The following is a 20186-nucleotide window of genomic DNA, read 5'->3' on the forward strand; positions in this document are numbered from 1 at the left end:
AAAATACTTAAAACCAGAGAACCACAAGATTAGGTTTAGTTACCATCCTTTAGCTCAAAAAGAGATCACTACAGTCTTAATCATTAATTGAAGTATCAGTAATTCTTTGTCAGCTGAACTACAAAGGATCTATGGTTTCCAGCCCTCAGTGGTGTGGGGTGTTAAATTATTTCAAAAGCTCTTGCTGTGCTTTCCTTTGAAACAAATGCAAGTATTGAAAACCTGTTACCGATTTTTTCTTTTTTTATTCCCTTTCCGTTTCTTTTAATAAAATTATAAACTACCCCAGCAAAGCCTCAGGTCTTTTCTGTAACCTTTCACTAATCTTCGTTTACTGCTTTGTGTCAACACTGTCAGTATTTGGAGCTGGACGCTCATGCGGTACTGAATCACACTGGGTTCATATGCTGAAGATAAGCTTCTTACTGTAATGAAGTGAGCAATGCCAACTCGACTGATTTTTCAATTGTTTGTTCTTTTAGAAAAGAAAGTAAAACAAAAGGGATTAAGGTTTTGGGGGTTAAATATGTTTCACACAATGGAGGAAAGCACAATGTGGATAATATGAATCAATTTATTTGAAGAAAGTAATAAAAATGAACAGCATTTCAGTTACAGTAAAATGAAAATGAGTGTGTAGACGTGTATTTGGATATGTGCTCCATGTTTTGTGTTACTGTTTATGAAATGGGTAGGGTTAAAGCAGATCTTAAAAATAACTGAATTGCATGTTTATTGGGTATTACAGAAACAAACAGTAAAGTCTTTATCGAACTGAAGTTGCTTCAGTTTCTTTTGAGACTGGCAGATATTGGCTCCAATCAGAGTCAACCACATTCTAAATGTCTCAAAGCTTAAGCTTGGTCTTGCGATTTCTAATTTAGAGCATTCAGTAAAACAATAAATAAATAAATAATTATGATTAAATGCCATCTGTTCACGTTTATGCATTGTGACAGACAGTGGGTATCTGTGTGGCACAGTAAGTCTCTTTGGACATAGAAAGCACTTTGAAATGTATTTATTTTCATTCTAATAAGCAAGTTATGTTTATATTTTTTCAAGACTGAGAAATGTATCTTAAGATGCATTTTATTTTCAGCATTACAAGTTTCAACAAAACATTAACTTTACCAGATGTGCTTTTAATACCTTTACAGCTGCTGTTTATCCTTGATTTCATCTATCTGTGACATATGCAGCATTAGCCACATTATGTTTAAAGAAGAAGCTATCTGCTTTCCGAATACGTCACCTGGCCAAGACCTCTGCTGTTTCTATAGGATTTAGTGTAAGTGAAAGAGTTACAAATCTACAACAGTATGACAAACAAGAACCAGAAGCATGGTGTTTCAAGTGCTTTGTCATTAAGAAATATCAGACGGACTGCACTTTGTTTGTGGTGGGTCCTGAATAGAGCTGTACATAAACAAATCTTTAAATGCTCATCGGATTTAAGCGACGTTGCAAAGACAAGTCGCCCAAAAATTCCTAGATATCGATGTTTAAGACTGATGATAAAGAATTTAACTACTTTAAGTTATTACTACTAAAGCCAATTCCACAAATTATAAAATCCTAGAGTAGTTAGTCACACAGCCTTTTTTTTTTGGCCTCACGTTTTTAAATAATGTATAATACTTTTATGCACTGAAGGTGAGATTGTAATAACTTTAGTACCTGTTGAAAAGGATTGTATCCTGACATAAAAACCTGGAATTGAAATAGAAAACTTTTTTTTTTTTAACCATGACTTTTTTTTTACTGGGATTACACCATTGTCCAAACTAAATGAAGCAATGCATTGTAAGAAAAGGAAAAAAAGAACAACAAAAAAAAGTTAATATTTTATGATCTTTCTTAAAGTTTTGCACCTCTTTTTTTACAGAAAAAAATCCATGTGTACTTGGAACCAAATTTGGTATTCGACTTGTCTTGCTCTGGCTGCTATATCTTGAATGTTGGCATAATAAACTCAGAAATTGTTAATGCGTAAACTGGAAATGGTGTACATACAAACAATATTTGTACCTTGTACATGGAAATACTGCACATACAAACCCAAAAAGTGTGATCATACAAAAATTTAGACAGTTTCACTCGTCATATCTGTCTCATAGTTTGAGGTCTGATCAGATTGTCCAGATTATGCAACTTTCTTAATGTTAATTACTATTTGATCTATGTCTTGATAAATTGGCAGTTCTTCATATTAGATGAGATATGTTGAGTGAAACCTTAAATAATTAACTGAATAAATTAAAAAAACATTAACTCAGAGATTTGAATACTACCAGCCTGACTACCAATTAAGGACTCCTGAGTAAAGCCAAGGACGAAGATAGAGAACATAACCCATTAACAAAGGCAGCTAGATCATCTCTGCATTTTTACCTGATTCACATTGTCCTATAACTAACAAAGTGTTTGGCCTATGAGCCTGTGCACCCCTGGTCCCTCATAATTGTGTTGCGGGTCAGGAAGCCAGTTGCAGTGAACATGTTGAAGACAGGTGGGGCACAGCATTTTTTACTGCACGGCTGATTTATCTCCTGTGACAGAGGCCCCGGAGCCAGGATGCCAGTGGCATCGCAATCATTAATCAGACACGATGCAGCCATGCCCCGAGAAAATTAATTAACTTTTAAAAATGAGCATACAGTTGTCTCATTTTTTTTTTATTGGGGCTTTTCTGTAGCATACGTCACACATTGCATTGCTCTTGAACATACAGTTACATGTTTGTTTATTTCTAATAATGTTTTAAAAAGTGTTACCTTTGTTTAACACATGGAAGTTGTATGCTACACAGTAGCATTTTGTAAATACATGTATTGCCGTATCATAAAGCAAGATGAGAAAATGTGAGATTAGCAGAATCAAAAACATGTGGTCAAGGTTAAGGATGAAATCTTCAGACGTCAAGCTGTAACAATCAGTTCATCCTTTCTTTTGCTTTTTCGTTGTATAGAAAAATATACTTTCCGGAGACAGATGGGTTGATGTGGTCTTCTTTAGTAAATTCATGTTGGTGATGAAAGGAAGAAACGGCATCGAGATGAACATTTTTGTTTCAAAAAATCCCCTAAAACCAATGTGAAGCTGTGCGGGTATCAAAAACATAGCAGGAACAATGAATCAGTTGCTGTATATGGTTTTCTCTGTATTGACAGAATCTGACTCATATTGGAAGAGAATGTCACCTTTGTGAGTCCTTGATTGCTGACTTGTTAAATTTGTTGATGTTGACATAACTAATTTTGAAGTAGCTGGTGAGTCAAGGTGGAGATGTCCTTGCAGGCACTTGGATAGCAGAAGATGCCTCCACTTTGTACCATCATGTGCCAGTAACCAGCTTGGCAAGTGTTGCTACCGTAGTTGGGGTGCTGCAAATTGGCAGTCAGGATGACTTTCAGAAAGAGTCCTGAGGGATCAGGGACAGAGTCTGGAGAGCACTGACTCTGTAGTACAACAGGAAAAAGGGTTGCTTTGATATTAAACCAAATTCAATGCTGTAAAGAAAACCAGGAGTAGCAAGGCAGCAATGAAGATCAACAGTGCACTCCCCAGTCCTCTAACTGATGACCGGAGAGGCTATCATATGTAACAAAATGGTTGCAAAGAGCATCAAACCAATAACGACGGGGAAGCTAATTCTATGTAAACAATACTAAAAAAATAAAACATTATCAAATGGCTTGGAAAGACTCAAGAGTATTTCATCACAGAGGACACATGGACACTTGTACCATAGTACCTTGGTTCACATTCAGGGCATTGTTAGTATTTCTGTCTTGGTTCTTGATTGGTTTTGCCCAGATAAATGGATGAACAGTTGCTGAGATGGTGGAGAACAAGAAGCCTGTTCCGTCAGTCCTGCAGCTACTGGATGGCACTCAGCGGTTTGAGTTGCAGGGAGGAAAGAAGGATTAGGACTCGATTTTAGCCATTTGGCTAGGCCAGATACCAAATCCTGCAGCCAGAAAGAAAGATTGGAATGACTGACTATTTATTTATTTATTTATTTATTTACATTGGTAGAAATTAATAATTAGATGGTCAAAGAGACCCATTTTTCTTGTTTGATTAAATAAGCTAACATGTACTGCTATAAAACTGTAGTTAGATTCGACAATCAATTTATATTTGCTTTTAGGTCTTAACTTCAATTAAATGTTTTGGCACCAAATGCTTGTAGTCGGAGTAAACAACTGTGGTATAAATAATCTCATAGTTACTTAACTACCACGGTCCACAGCCAGTTCTTGAAAATACTGGCACATTTTCCCACTTTTGAAAGGTTTACTTGTCTGTGCCAGTGTACGACACATCGTGTACACAGCTGAATACAGTTCTTTAGGAGTCCTATAAGAAACTGCTGACTGAGAAACAACCTTGCATCACTAGTCAGGGGAGATACGAGTTAAATGCCAGTAGGAAAAAGCAGGAATGCTTGCAGTAGACTTATTGAACAAACTACTAAAAGTGTCATAAAAATAGGAAACATGCAGATACATGTCCTGTAGTAAAATATGGAAGGTTAATTAAAAATTTGAATCATTTTGCTACATAAGAAATCTTTACATAAACACTCCAATACCATGCTGTGCATTAAGTTGTCTTGTGGCAGTTGTAACTTTTCAAAGGTACAATTTTGACTGAGCCCTGAATATAGATTATTTTGCATATTACACCATCAGCGATGCTTTCTTGTTGCCAGTGCCACAATAAGAAAACTGTAGGAGCTGTGCTGGTGAAGCTGCAAGGAGAGTAAATAATCCACTTCCTGGCTGAAGGAGATTAAGCTTTAATTTATTTCTGTGCCAGGGATAAGATTGATTTCCTTTATTTAAAATCCAAGCCAAAAATCATTATTAAACTCTAAACTTTGGTCAGTTTAAATGGTAATAAATGAAATGATACAAGAAGAAGCCTTTGTTACACTATCAGACTAAATGTTTTATCATATGCATGTACATTTTGACATTATTACAGTAAACTTGACTGTTGCTGAGAAACATGTTCCCCCAAACACCTAAATTTAAGACATTTTGTACATTTGAAACAATCTGGTCTATTTCACTTACCAAAGCATTTTGAATTTTGACTGGTTTTATAGACTAAATAGAAATGACACAACAGTCAAAGCATTTTTGTCGTTTTTAGAAAAAATAAAAAAAATTGTCCCTGCAATGTGTGTGAGGGTATACAACCATTGTAAACTGTTTAGATTTCTTGTACAAGTTCATGTCTCATTTTACTAACATCATAATTGAAGAGGCCAAAGCAAGGGATTAGTAACTCTGTGTTATTATTGTACCCAAATGTCCCACTGTGACACCGTCAGAACGCCATGAAGAAACAGAGCTCCCATTATACCAAGAGTGAATGTAGGAGATGTAAAATAAGAACAGGTCCTTTTTAATAGGATTGCAGTGTTTTAAAAGACGTGTATGCACTCTGCAGATAAGAGGAGTGTTTATCTTGTTAATGCATCATTTTAAATACATTAGGAGTGGGAAGGTCCCTGCATTACTTTGGCACTCTGCCTCACTAATCCTGAGGAGTGTACGGAGCAAAGTGTTTATGGATCCAAACAATACATTTATGCAGTTTTTCGTGGGGAAGTTAGACAAAATCCTCATGGCAAAATGAAACTATATGAGGAAGCTCTTGCAGAATAAATTTGTATATTTAAAAAGAGCACAAACAAAGTTTGTACGTAAAGAAAATAAGGCGACACCGATCCTACATTGAGACACACAATATAACGCAGCTAATGGTAATGAGGGGTAATGCAGTTCCCACTGTGGCACAGCAGGGCTAGTGGCGAGCAGCAGTTTGTTTATTCTATTTACAGTCACAACAGGTTCCCAGAGGTCTGTTAGCCCCAGATCTAAACAAGAGCCGCTCCACAATTCAGCTACTAGTTCACATTTCTTTGAACTAGCGTATAGCCTTTAATTACTATCTTATAAATCTTGTTTTTGTTTTTATGTTTTTTATTACCGGTATGTATTTTATAATTTGCTTGTTTTTATGTCAAGGTGACCTTGAGTGTCCAGAAAGGCGCCTACAAATAAAATGTATTATTACTCCACAGCAGATTTTGGACAGAATATTTTTTCTAGGACAAAGTAATTCCTTACTTTTTAGCTTTTTTATAAAATTACTCAGTAAATGTGTATCTGTTTTATGAGATAGATGGATAAATCGATATTCGTTTACCTCAGAATATAGGTTCATTCACACATTGTGGCACAGCTGAATATATTTTTTGTATTGCAGGTTAAATGGGTTTGACATTCTTTTCAAAGTACGTTTAAGAGTATTGTCAACTTTAAATGTTTTTTCATGTATTTGTTTTTCATTTCTCGAGTTATAAAAGGCACTGTGGCTATGTCTTGGCATTCATAGAGCCAACAAATGTTTGACATTCACTAAGGCGCTCACTGCAACTAATATTGTTACTCCTATACTATGGTTTTATATTCTCGGGCCATAAGTCACCTCCTTTTTCATGCTGGGTCACAGTGGTGGCATCCAACGTTATGATTGGTTTTCTGTAGGAGGTCGCCAGTGCAAAGTCTAACAGTTGCTGTTGTGATGGAGCACAGTGGGGACTTGCACTGGGTTTGGGCATCACCTGCACATGTTTCTGGCACTGGCACGGCATTTTGTTGACAGAAGATTTCTCAAAGAACTTGGGGACAAAATTGTGCTTGTTCTGCCAGCTCTCGCAACATCCCTCCTCCACCTTCTATGTTAACTGAACACACACTTAATGTGGGTAATGTCTGAAGCATAAGGTTAGACAGTGCACAGTAGCTTTAACCAGTTCTCTTACAATGAGAATGGCATGAGACTTGTTGAACAAAATTACTTTAAAACCTTTACCATGATATATTAAAATGTGATTAAAGTGTCATCTGCAAAGCTAGAGAGGAATTTTGGACTGAAGGTTAACAGGTGTTAACAGAACTGGATCTGCCACTGTTTATGTAGAGAAACAGAAGAAAACGCAACAGAAGTTTGAAGAAGCCACGGTTCAAACCTTCTTGTTGTGAGGCAGCAGAGCAACCAACTGTCCACTATGTAACCCTCAGTGGTTTTGGCACTAAAAGGAGCAACACCAATAATTAAATTCAAGAATCTCAAAGAAATAAACAACCATTATAGCAGCTCTCAATACCTGAGTTTCTTTAAAGAATGAATATGGAAGTGAGTTTAAAGGATGTCCTGTAGCAGTCTGTGTTGCAGCAGATCCAGAAAAGGGAAAAAAAAAAAAAAAAAAAAAAAACACTGTGCAGTCTTTTGTTGACTTACTGTGTGGTAAAAGGATGTTGAGATCTGTCCATATTGTCTTTTTTTATTTTATCAAGCATCCTACTTTGCACAATGCCACTCCCCAGAACAAAGCCAGCCTTCGTTTCAGCTGTTGGAGCTTTTAAGTCACTGGCTTATGCCGACTGTGATGCTGACTCTGATGCTGGCTCTGATGCTCTTATACTAGCAGATGACTGTAGAAAAGATCACAGTCTCTAAAAAGATTTAGAGAAGATCTTCAAGATCTTGTTGTAAACACTTTCTCACAAAACATGGTGTACTCTGTCCATTGTTGTAGAGATGGCTTCACTGTTGTCTCCGGTCCTGTCTGTTGTATAGGTGAGCACCAAGGTATTTTTTACCACCTCCACTTCCTGCCCGATGATGAAATATTGTTTATTCTGCTTTTTCAGAAATCCACAATCATCTTCTCTCTTCTTGACATTCAAGATTAAGTGATTGTTCCCACAAAGCTGTTTTCCTCTTCTTATAGACCTGCGTTTTCTGTGGATTTATGCAGATCATAAGACTTGTACTCAGAGTCTGAGGTGTACAGAGGGAAAAGTAATGGCGAGGATACAGTTTCCTGTAGTACTCCTACTGACCACCTGTGAAGAGACACTGTCCTTCAGTCTCACTGTGGTCTGTTTGTCAAGTAGTCTTTGATCCAGGTGAGTTTATCATTCAGAATTTATATGCATAAGAAACATTTTCAGTTGTCTATTGTTTTTAATGCACTGGAGAAATCAAAACAGATCTTCCCGCCAGTTTGTCCAGGTGACAGTGAGTATGTTAAGGCATTGTATGAAACTCTGGGTTTAACTGAAAACTTAAATGCAATTAGTAAAGAGAAATGAAATTGTCTGACAGTAGAATGAGGCAATTTTTAACATGAATAACTTTGGTGTTCACATAATGTGAAAAAAATTATTCTAAGCTTTCCCAGAATAAATGTTTATGTGGAGGGAAATGATCTGAATACCGTTTTTTTTTAAAGACACATTTATGTTAACAATGAATTGTATCAGCTTTAAATCAGATGAAGAATCAATCCAGCTTACAATGTAATTGTGTAGAAAATCAACTAGGTGACTTTAAACTCCCAATAGTACAATTACATTGTTAGAAGGGCTTGATATTAACTTCTTCTGAATGCTTATCAAGGAGGCTTTATTTTTAACCTGTTTGTTCTTCTTCTGCTCCACATCTCCCATTAACTGTTGGCAGGAGTGTGAAGTTGAGGTGTGATGAGGTGCCACTGTCACACCAGACAGGGATGTTTTGAGGGAAAATTTGAATTGTCTAGGAGGTATGCTAATATTTCTGAACACTTTTCAAGGGTGTCAGATTCTCCCTGCCTGTCCTTACTACTTTGTCTGCATGTCTCTCTTTTACACATACTCTCAGTCTCACTGCTCTTTGTCAGTCCTCTTTTTTTTTTCCCCCGTCCAGACAGTGGCATTAGGAATCGGTGAATCCATCCTTATATATATATCACATAAATTATTGAACTTTATGTGTTGTCTTTCACACTGCAGGCAGCTTCAGCAGTCAGTTGTGGGCTGGAGTCCATATAAGACTGGCACGTTCCACCACGCCTGTAATGACAGGCAGCAGAGTGCCTTTAGGGTGCCAACTTTCATCACTGGAAATGTTGATGACACCGACTTGTTGTGGAGCTGACAAAACTGTCAAGGAGCTGTCAAGCTTGCACAATCACTGGTGCTGTGCTGCTATGATCACCTTTTTCACTGATGAATGCCAACATTTTGGGAGCAAGTGTTTTTTTTTTTGTATGAAGGAAGGTGAAGGTAGCCTACAAGAATGTACACAATTCAACTCCAACATCTGTCATTCTCTACTGTAACAAATATATTCAGTGTTTTAAAGCCCCACAGACACCAATTAACAGTTCACAGCCTGGTTATTGTGTCTGCTAGTGGTACATTGTTGACTGTGCCCAAAATATCATAGTAGGTAAATATTAGAAATGCATCAATAAGAATTTTGTTTGGTTTCTAGTTTTAGTAAAGCTTTACCAGTTTTAGCTTGTACTAGTTTCTCAGTACTCATTTTGTTTCAAGTCTACCTGCACTCAGCATATTATAATTATAGAATTGATATTTTAAGCTGTCTTAAGCATTTCACATGTGTAATTAGTCAAAGGGACAAGCACAGCTAAAACAGCAGTCTCTCTGTGCAAGGACTGAAATGGGTCGGGGTCCTTCGGTCACCAATAAATGTGGTGTAGAGATGAGGTTCCCTGTCGAAACCAGCAGTACTTTTACCCAGGTATCAATGACAACGTTTTAACAGCACAATGCATTAAAGTCAAGTCATATACTACACTATGACAAGTGACGGCAAAATTAACATTTTGTTTTTGTTCAGAAATGGATTCATTGAACATTGGCTTTGATAAATCTCATTAAATTCACATCTAAATTCTAGTTATACTGCCCACTATTGAAAATGCTGCAAGAAAAATTCATCACATTTTATCAGAAAATATCAACAAATTCTTAATCCAAACTTCTGTAGAAATAAAAATAAGCAATTAAAATCAGGGATTGGTTTTTGCACAGATGTGGCCAGACATACAATCATAAACTGTTTTTTTAAGGCATTTTAGTAGGTGTTTGTGTTTGTCTCCTCTGAACTGTCTTTAGAAAGTGGCCAGAGCAGAAGTGACTGGAAATTTGGTCAGATTTGCTCAGTTCATGACCCAAAAAAATAAAAAAATAAAAATCTGTCTAAATGTTATAAATTAGCTAAGCAATGTTTAATGAGAAAAATATAAGTAGTTAGATCATTGTAGATGAATTTCAACATAGATAATTGAATGCAGGATGTGTCCTTTGTAACCGTAAATGCTGTCTTAAAGTGCAGAGAGCTCAAAGCAGGGCAGAAGTGATGAAGCGTATTTTTACAGTGGACACCCACCAACACTCACAATATTTTACAGTTCACACCAGATTAACACAGAAGAATACCTTATAGACTAAAAACAACCCAGGTTCAACACTACTTTTCATGTACTTCTCATATTTTTGGGTAACTTTCTATCACCTGTCATTATGCTGGATGAAGTCACCTCCAAAAAACATACACAGTTAACGAGATTTCTTCATGCATGCACGCACATGAATCTCCCGTATTTTATGGGTTATCATTGACCTCTAAGTTTTAGAGGGCAGACAAATCACAAAGGACTCTCAGTTGGGACAGCTGATGGGACAGAGCACTTCTAAGACGTGCATGCTTTCTGGAGGCAATACTGTTGTTGCATCCATTGATAATGAGCATAATCCTGTACGGATCTGAGCTGCATCTGGGCAGAGACCATTAATGGGACTGTTAGAGTGAAAATGTTTCTTTAAAGTGCAGACAAACATCTGAGTAGGCAGGGCAGCCTGTATGAAGTGAAAGCAAATAAAGAGCAGAAACATTAATCACAGCACTGTTTGTAGAGAGGATCTCAGCTGAACTAGAGACGGCAATCAAAATCCCTCTCTGGAAGCGTAGCGTTAGTCAGGACAGATAAAGAAGGTACATGTGGTCTTGATCTGCAAGACTCAACAAAGAATGTTGGGGGAATCTTTTTTGATTTTTATTTCATTATGTTGGCAACAGCTAATTAGTAACAAAGCTGTAAGCCTGGGGTTTGCAGTGTGAGTAAACACCCATTGATTGATGTGAACACTGACTAATGTCAGACAATACATGTCTTGCAAATTTATTTATTTTTTTAATAATTTGATGGGTTGTTTGGGGGCAGTTGTTGTTTTTATTCATTTAAATGTTTTTAAAGCTTTGTGTCCCTGCAGATTGAAATTATATTATGAGAAATTATTGTAAATGTATTGTAAGATCTTGTTAATATTAGGAGTAATTGGTAATCGGACATGTAGTACTGCTAAGATTAAGCTGGCGGTATTTCAGCAAATCCTTAGCGTGGTAAACATGCTTAAAAGCAACAGTTTATCTAATCTTTTTTCCTGTACGTGTCATGCTCCTCTTTCATGAGGCAGCATGTGTTTGGAAATAGAGGTTTCGTCTGCCATGTTGTGTTTATTCTCAAACTCTTTGGTGCTGGTAGAGCTTGTCTTGTTGAATATGCGTTTCTGAGTGGCTGTACCTCATGGAAGAAGTAGCTCTTGTTCAAAGCAAAAAAAAAAACATTCATGTGAAATCTGCAGTAAGGCTTGAATTAGATGTAGCATTTCTGATTAAGCAATGGAAATAGAGTATGAGGGGAAACATTCAAGTAATGGCTAATATTAGAGACAGCAAAAAAGTAACACAAACAAAACACTTTATTTGAAAATATTTTTGCCAGAGAATAGTTTACTACAAAGTATGAATATAACAGCTATTTTGCTCAGTTATTATATTTTGTGCATATAACAAAGTTATGGATTTTCCACTTGCACTACAATCTCATGCGGACCAGTCGAAGGTTGTCTGTGGGCCGTCCGATGCCCTAGTCTGTTGCAGGCCCGATTTTATGTTGTCAGTCAGGTTCTGTGTAAGGGATTTCTTTATTTCTTGAGGGTTACTTTTTTACGTATTGGGCAACATTGGTTTGGGCATCCAATTTCTCCTCCCTGCAGGTAAGCCTTTTCTAATGTTGTGTCTAATGTCTCTGGTTGAGGAGTGGCTTGACAAAAGGAATTTGATATTTGTAGCCCAGGATTCCTCTTTGTGTATTTCCTCTAAATGTGCTGACTCCAGGCTCAATCCGCTCCTTGTTAAGATCTCCCAAATTCTTGGATGGGTTTTTCTCGACAAGACCTTCAATGCTGTGGTTATCCCTGTTGTTGGCTGCATATTTTCCTACTGCCATTTTCTTTGCACTCAACATATTTGGACCCAGTTTTATGTAATATTTAAGACTATATTAGCTGAAAGCTACAAATATGTAAATATGTGTCATATTCTGAGATTCATCAAGTTGATCAAGTTCAAAACATGTTCTCAGATTTATTTCAATCTGCTCTTATTATGATGGACCAAAATAAGCATGGGAAATGTAGTTGTCTCGATTATCTCAAAGAAAATGAAAACAAGAAATATGCAGTCAACCTGTCATATCGATCTGTAGTAGTTAGAATGAAAATAGATTGCCGGTATGCTGCTTCATATTCAGTTAATTCTTATTTTATCTTAATTTCACAAAAATGTGAGTCATCACAAAGGTAAAATAAGAGAATGAATAGTTGTCATAGGAGATAAAAGGCAAATTAAAATCGTATAGAAAAAAAAAGCTTTGTATACGCTCAAGATGAGAGCTCAGGGTTATCTGAGCTGAACCAGCACATTGGAACCATTATTGAAGAGACAGCACTCTGTCAGGTGTCCCATCAGCTGAACATTTGGACACAGATTCAGTCCCTTATGTCAGCGATTTCAGCTCTTCCTCCATCTTGCACCTCACATTCAGACATTTATGTTAGAGGTTTTTTGTCCAGAATTTTGCTTTAAATGTAGAAAACTTTGGAAAAACTGTTGCCCCGGCCTTGTAAAATCATAAAGCATAAAACTCTACCATGCTGGTTATTTGTGTCTTCTTTAATATGTGTCCATATTTTATGTTTGCTCAGAGGGATACACTTGTACAATTATAGCTCATGCACACATAAACAAACAACTGTGGTTATTAAGGCTGCAGTATGTGTGAAACACACAGTGGTGATGTTACTTGTGCATATTACTTTAAATATATATTTTTTCTCAGTCATGCAAGCTGATTATTTCACTGCTATTCCAAGTGTTAGCTAGCGACAGTTTAAAAATACATAAAATTGTTTCATGAACAGTCCTTTGCAATATTAGTATCGTGTGCACCGACAGTGTGATGTTGCTATATTTGATATAATGTGAGACACTGATTCATCCACAAATCCAAGATGTACAGCTGTGTTAAAACACAGTCTACTTTTAAATTTCATGTGATGTTCTTCATGGTTTAAATGTGCCTGGTGAGCTGGAAGGGTATGTGAGTTGTATCATCATTAACAAAGAGAGCGTGGTATGTTTTTAATTCCCCTAAGAAATAAGTTTTCATAAGACTTGAAGTTCACTGGTGTGTGATGATTCAACTATATTTACTAATGACCCCCGGGTCTTCACAGCTCCTTGTTTGAAGTAGATAGTAGCCAATTTCTATCAAATTTAAGAGTAAGTTTTAGCTCATGAACAAGAGTGTGTTCAATTTGCAAAAGACTAATTTAACTTGAGTGTTTTTTTTATTTCATACATACCACATACCATTTTTATACATGCCAGCTTTCATAGGGTATGTATGTCTATGTATGTTTGAAAAAGTATTCATCTATCTTTAGCTTATAGAAACCTGTGTTTTTTTTTTGTTTTGTTTTTTTACGAAGTGTTTTTTATTAAGTTTCTGAAATCTGAAACAAATGTCATAATGTAGAGAATAAATTTTTTGTGAAATTCTTCAGTGAATTTATTTATGTATTCATGTTGCAAGTGGACGTAGTTAATAATGGTTAGAATCAATATTGGTCACTTTATTAAATTCACAATGATATAATTGGGAACTGAAGACATAGTTACACAGCTAGTTAATTGTAAACGCCTCAATGTTGTTTTTTTTAATAATAAAGCTAAGTAACTGTGTCAGGCATAATGTATTCTTCAAATTATAAAGAAATTGGCATAGCTGTTGACTTTTGCACATATATCACAGAATGAACTCGTAAGAGCTCAGGAAAAAAAAACAGCTGGTCTTCAATTTTGGACATTTGCCCTCTCAGTTGAAGCACTGGTGAGTTTCAGACTTCTAAGCTGTAACAGGGCAGAGCACAGTAACAAAACTTTTAAAGTTGCCACGTGTCGTTGAGCTATCTGTCCATCTGATGTGTTGTTTGGGTTGGTGAATAGTTGTGACACCACCTTGGGAGAACAGTCAATGTTGGTTTGTATATATGTGATAGTTGCCAGCTGTGCCAACTCCTTTCATCTTGTTGGATTTCTTGTTTTGTTTTCCATATGTATAGACATCTGTGTTGTCTTTGTTTCACTGCGCAGTAAATCCAAACACCTTTCAGCTTTTTCATGGCTTACAATGTCACATATTGCTCTGATTCCCCATATAACACAATTTCTTTATCAACAATAAAACAACAACAAATTTTAAATGGGATTTTGGTTTTAAGTTACAGAAACCACTTCCAAATACACAGGAAGCATTTATGAGTACGAATGGAGTAAATATGGAAAATCACACCTTTTAAGACTGATTGTTTTTCACGTTAAAATGGGTTAAAGATGAAATTGTCATCACTGCTGCCAACCCCCTCAGTAAGCTACCGGCTGTCCTACAGGAAGTCCTTGAAAGAAGCTGCTAAATGACATCACAATTGATTACCTGCATGTAATTGAGATGGATGCGGTGGGAGAGATGAATAAAGTAACGGTGTCATTGAGCCCATCAAAAAAGACAAAATTTGTACAACTGCATGTCATCTGCTTGTCAATTGTGACGCTTTTGTGTTGGTTGGGATATGTGGTTGAGGGGTCCAGTGTTTTGTCACTAGGTACGTTTACGTGGACATCAGTAATCGGGGAAAAAAATCGACCGATCTGAATAAAAATGCGTCATGTAAATGCCCCGATAGGATTCAGCTCATTTGGAGTGAATTTGTAATGCAAATGAGAAAGCGATTTCATGCCAGTTGATAATCTGAACGGCCTGCATGTAAACACTTTGAGTCATGCTATTCTGACCGTGGAAAACTAACGTGACTGCGCATATGTGCGCTATGACAGGTTAGCAAAACAGGTCTGCTGATCTCTCATCCTTTAACGCATGAAGACCAGCAGCATACTGCTCAGCCTGTAGCTTAATTACTGAGTGCAGTGGGGTCTCAACCTTTATTAGAACCTGGCATGGGTCCTTTCTGGGTGCTCAGATGATGCAGATAGAAGACATCACTGCAATAGTTTTTTGTTTTGTTTTGTTTTTATGTGCAACACAACCTGAAAGTACAACTTTTTTCCAGGGAAATTTTACAACTTTAAGATTGCCATTGCTCCTATTCTGAATGAAGCCAAGGGCAGATTCACTAGTCTGGGCTTTGAACCTGTTGAGAGGAGTTGGAGCAATACTTTCTTTTATGTGAATCTTACGTAACACCAGAAGTTGCTATATCTGTCTCCCTGTAAGGGTTTGGAACTTGGTACCATCAACAAAGTCCTACATTGACACATAGTAGTCTTCAATTTCTAGAAACATCACAACAACCCTGAGCCCCAGTAGATGAATCGACTTCAGAAAATGTATTTTAGTGTACAAATAATTTTTTTTCTAATGTAATGGATATTATTACAAGTCATTTGGGCTGCACTTCGACTCATTGTGCACTTGGGCATTGCTGACGTTGTTACTTACCAGTATCACTCATGTTTACTAATGTGTGCACATTTCTAAGCATACACACATCTACAGCTTTTCATAAAAAGTAATAGTAAACCCCCAGGACCATATGCCTATTTTTCACAAATAACATCAGGATCCATGCCCAATGACGAACCTTGGAGCACAAAGAGAAGAACAAGTACACACACTCACACACAACACACACAGACATATGCTCATAAACACTGATACTGTTCTTTCTTAAAATAGCATGCTTACTCATCTACATAACAGTCATACCGTGAAACAATAAAACCAAAAAAATAATACTGCTGCCCCACCAGCTTTCAAAGAAATTGTTTCTTTTTGTTGTTTTTTTTAGGTTTGAGAAGAAACACTTATATATACAGCCAAAATGCGTGAATCTGGTTTGGCAAGGTTTAATCTATCTTTTATTTATTTATGTATTTTTTTGCATGATATGCAGTATTTACCACATGAACAGATGGTGGGAGGCACAGCACTATTGGCCCAGCAGACAAAGCTTTATCTCCTGTCAAGGGTAAAGGTGAAGTAGCATATCTTCAACCCACAGATTACTCATAAAGAGCTCAATAATCGCCCAGCAGTTATGGCATTTGAGAATTCTGCACTCCATAAAATATTATCATAACCTGTAGTCAGCAAAAAGCATAGGGCATTTTCTAGGACAAAGAAAGAAGTGAAGCTGTTTTAACATATTCAGAACTCTCTGAAAGACAAGATTATTGTTCAGGTAGATGTGATTAAACAATTACTGGTTAAAATCAATATATTTTTATAGCATTTATACATGTAAATATATTGGACATTCTTTCCATAGGCAGGGTTTGAATATATCAGTCTAGTGTTTTGTTAAATCCCCATTCACAAGGAAAAGTTTTTGGTTTATTTTGCACATATTTATAGTTATTTATTTCATAATTCACGATTCAAAAGTTCAGAGTTGAATTCTCCCAGTATGAAAATATGTGTTACAGTAGCTCGAGTTTCTCAGGTAGACACCGAGGTCAAAGGTTACTGCATGAGAAAAACATTAATGCCATTCATAAAAGGAAAAAAAAAGAAGCTAATTTACACAATAAGGGATAAACACATAGCTAATACTGTGGTAATAATCATGTATGAAAAGCATCATTCACAGCAGAGTTACTGTCTTGTGTTCGCAAACCGTGTAGAGCACTTTATTTGATATACCAAATACCGTTTTATTACACACAGTCTGTTGTTATGCTGCTATATTTGTCTACAGGGCAACTCGGTATGCTCAAAAATTGTGTAAAAAAAATTGAGTAAGATAACTTTTACATCTTACATTTGCAAAATCAATAGTGATTCCAACATTTTCATACAACATAATGGGGCAGGTCCCATCAATCAAATCAATCAATCAATCAAATTTTATTTGTATAGTACATGTCAGCAGCAAGGCATTTCAAGGTGCTTTACATAATTAAAGAAAAAATAAAAACATCATGTGGCATTGAATAAACGGTAAGAGAGATTTTGTAAAAAAAGAAAAGTTTAAAAAACATTTGTAGGATTTTATGTTTAAAAAGGACAAGGCTAAGATATTGCTCTTAATTGCAAAAAAAATGGCACTGTATGGTAAAAGCAATATAGAAGTCGCAGTTTCACATCATAGTGACCTGCTGTTTAATCATACAATTGCCTGCTTTGTTCCTTTAAATAAATGTCATGCAGCATGTAGAAAAGTTTAAGTAAGAAAAGGGAATAAAATAAAAAAAACATTTAAAACAAAATATCTCTGTTATTTAGTGTTGAGAGGTATAACTGCACTCTAATTCAGAGTCAAAGTCTTTGCTCCGTCTCTGCACCTTAAGGCCACTGCTACTATTGAGCACAACTCCTGTAGCTCCCCTCTGCAGCCCGTGTCCTCTGACCTAGAATCAGCAGGTTAATAACCGGCTGCACCACAAGCCATTTGTCATTCGGTACCTGCCACTGATAAGAGATGTCAACGAATGTCTATGCCCTTGTCCCCTCCCCACTACATGACATATACTGTATCACACTTTGCAATCTTAGACTCCCTGAGGCTTCTTAGTACTCCTCTACTGAACAACCACTCCCACTTGATAGTATTAGATCCTTCTGCCTCGATCCGCAGTGAGATAAACTGGCGATCCCCCGTGCTCTGTTTTCAACAATTTTTTTTTTTTGTTTTATTTTGTATTGCCACATAAATGTACAGACTTTTTCTTCGTTTTTATTGCTTTTTACATTGCTGCGTCTTCTGCCCTTTTGCATTGAAAGCCCAAAACCCAGCATTGCCCTGGAGGTGGGTTTTCAATTGGTAAAACGTAGGATTGCTAAAAGAATGGGGTTTTTATATGTCCGGCACTTATTTTGTCTGAGTGAAGTGTAGCATCTGTAGTGATGTGTTGAAAAGAAATGGTTTGCGTTCATACATCTGTTTTTATTTTAATTATGTAAAGCACTTTGAAATGCCTTGCTGCTGAAATGTGCTATACAAATAAAATTTGATTGATTGATTGATTGATTGATACGTGACTCAAAAATCTCATTTATGAAACAGTTGGAGTTCCATTCAAAACACATTGCCATGGAAATGGTTAATTTTGGGCTTTTAGAACTTTTTTGCGACGGTGGATTGTTCATACAGCTTCCGACTTCAATGATGAGAGAACAAAACAGAATCATTGAGCCCACAACAAGGACCTCGCATGATTCTGGACAGATATTTGACTCCTACGGTAAAGCTAATATAACTTGGTTGGTTTCCTGCTGTTACTCTCACATGAAAGAAAATTGGTTAGAATGTTGAATAACAGCTCACCACCAAGACTCCAGCCTATTATAAATTTGTCAAACTGTGTCACTTTCTGCAGAAAAGTGGCCTGGCCACAATATTTAGAAGAGTAAAGATGAGACTTTAAAAGCTAAGAATGCTAAACCAACTGTTAAGCATGGGAGTGGAAGCATCACGCTGATGCATTTTGCAACAACTGAATGATTGACACTTGGACAAAAGTAAGATCCCAACAAACAGAAAAACACTGGAATGGACAAAACAGGCTGACGTTAAAAATCGGAACAGGCGACCATATAAAATTTTTTTATTATTTTAAAAAAAAAAGAGACCTATACCAAAGCCTTACTGCTCTTTTTTTTTTTTTTATTACAATTTGCATGTTTCCTCTATTTTTTTTTTCAGTTATATCTATTACATTTTTATATGAAAAACTGTTTTTCTTATTTTTGATTTTCAGAGATGTCAGGTACGGGAGAGGAGATTTCTCAGGTGCACTGGAAGCAGCAGTGGTTGGAAAACGGGACGCTGTACTTCCACGTCTCCATGACTGAGCCTGAACTCTTGGCACAGACGACACAGCCCACAGCTCGGGAGCCAGCTCACGCACTGCACGAGCACATGCATCTGCTTCACATCTCAGTTATGGTAGGTTCTCCACTGAGACATAATGGCTGTAAAACATGGTCTGTATTCTACGAGTTTGAAACTTTCTTTTTTTCAACAATATGCATGCTTTCTCATTGACTCCTTTCTATAAGATATCTTAGATGCGGTCCTGTTTTAAAGTTTTAACATCCACACACACACCAGTAAAACGTTGATTGGGTTACAAAATAGATTCGATATGATAGCTTTTTTTTCTTTTTTTTCTTTCAGGATGTTATCACAAGCTTTTTTTGATGACATGATTTCATTTAAAATCCATTACTTTCCCACAAACTGATATGTTTAAAGAGGTCCTCCATCATTGATGGTTTGAAGGTAATGCTTACCAGCCACTTTAGTCTATGTTTAGACAGTTTATACTTTGTGAGAGGTTTTTCTTTGAGATTATGAATGTGGCAATCAGTTTTTCAGATGTCTGACATCTCTTGTAAACTCTGGGTTTTCAAAGGCATTGAAGTGGGGTGTGCTGTTAAAGAGTTTGGAAACAGGCCTATGGCGTCATAGACAAGGTCAAGTGTGGGTGTGAAGGCTAAGATCTTGAATTATTCGAGCTGAGCGTTTAATTATCGTGCTGTATTTTTTTCATGGATCCTGGAATCTGGTTAATTAATGTCTGTGAATTATGAATTTTCTAACTTTAAAGCTGCAGTAACTTTTATATATAAAAAATTACACAATTTTGTGAACGTTACCCACTGCAGCTTTAAGCAGGTGGTTATAGTTTCAGTTTGATTGGGTTTTGTTTCTTGTATCTCGCTTTGCATATGAAGGTATGCGTTTTTGAACATTTTGCAGCACGGGTTTATTGCTTTGCTGCGGTATGATTGATGTCTCAGAGTATAAGCCGTCGCTTCTATCACTAACACCACAAGTCACATTATTGATGTTCTACAGTTTTATTTTTGCTACTTTGTTTGCCACTACCAAAATTATTTGTCTGACTAGAGGTTTTAGTACCACCTCTTCAATATTTTT

General features: G+C 36.6%; 1 protein-coding gene across 1 annotated transcript in view; it reads left to right on the plus strand.

Annotated features, from left to right (window-relative positions):
* Positions 1-20186, plus strand: part of astn2 (astrotactin 2) — a 271553-nt gene that overhangs the window by 21565 nt on the left and 229802 nt on the right. Inside the window, exon 2 of the mRNA XM_008424385.3 lies at positions 19003-19190. Coding sequence (XP_008422607.2) covers positions 19003-19190 — 188 coding nt within the window. The remainder of the gene's footprint in view (positions 1-19002; positions 19191-20186) is intronic.

The sequence above is a fragment of the Poecilia reticulata genome, chromosome 12 (genome assembly GCF_904066995.2).
Source record: "Poecilia reticulata chromosome 12, P_reticulata-male-v2, whole genome shotgun sequence".
Taxonomy (NCBI): domain Eukaryota; kingdom Metazoa; phylum Chordata; class Actinopteri; order Cyprinodontiformes; family Poeciliidae; genus Poecilia; species Poecilia reticulata.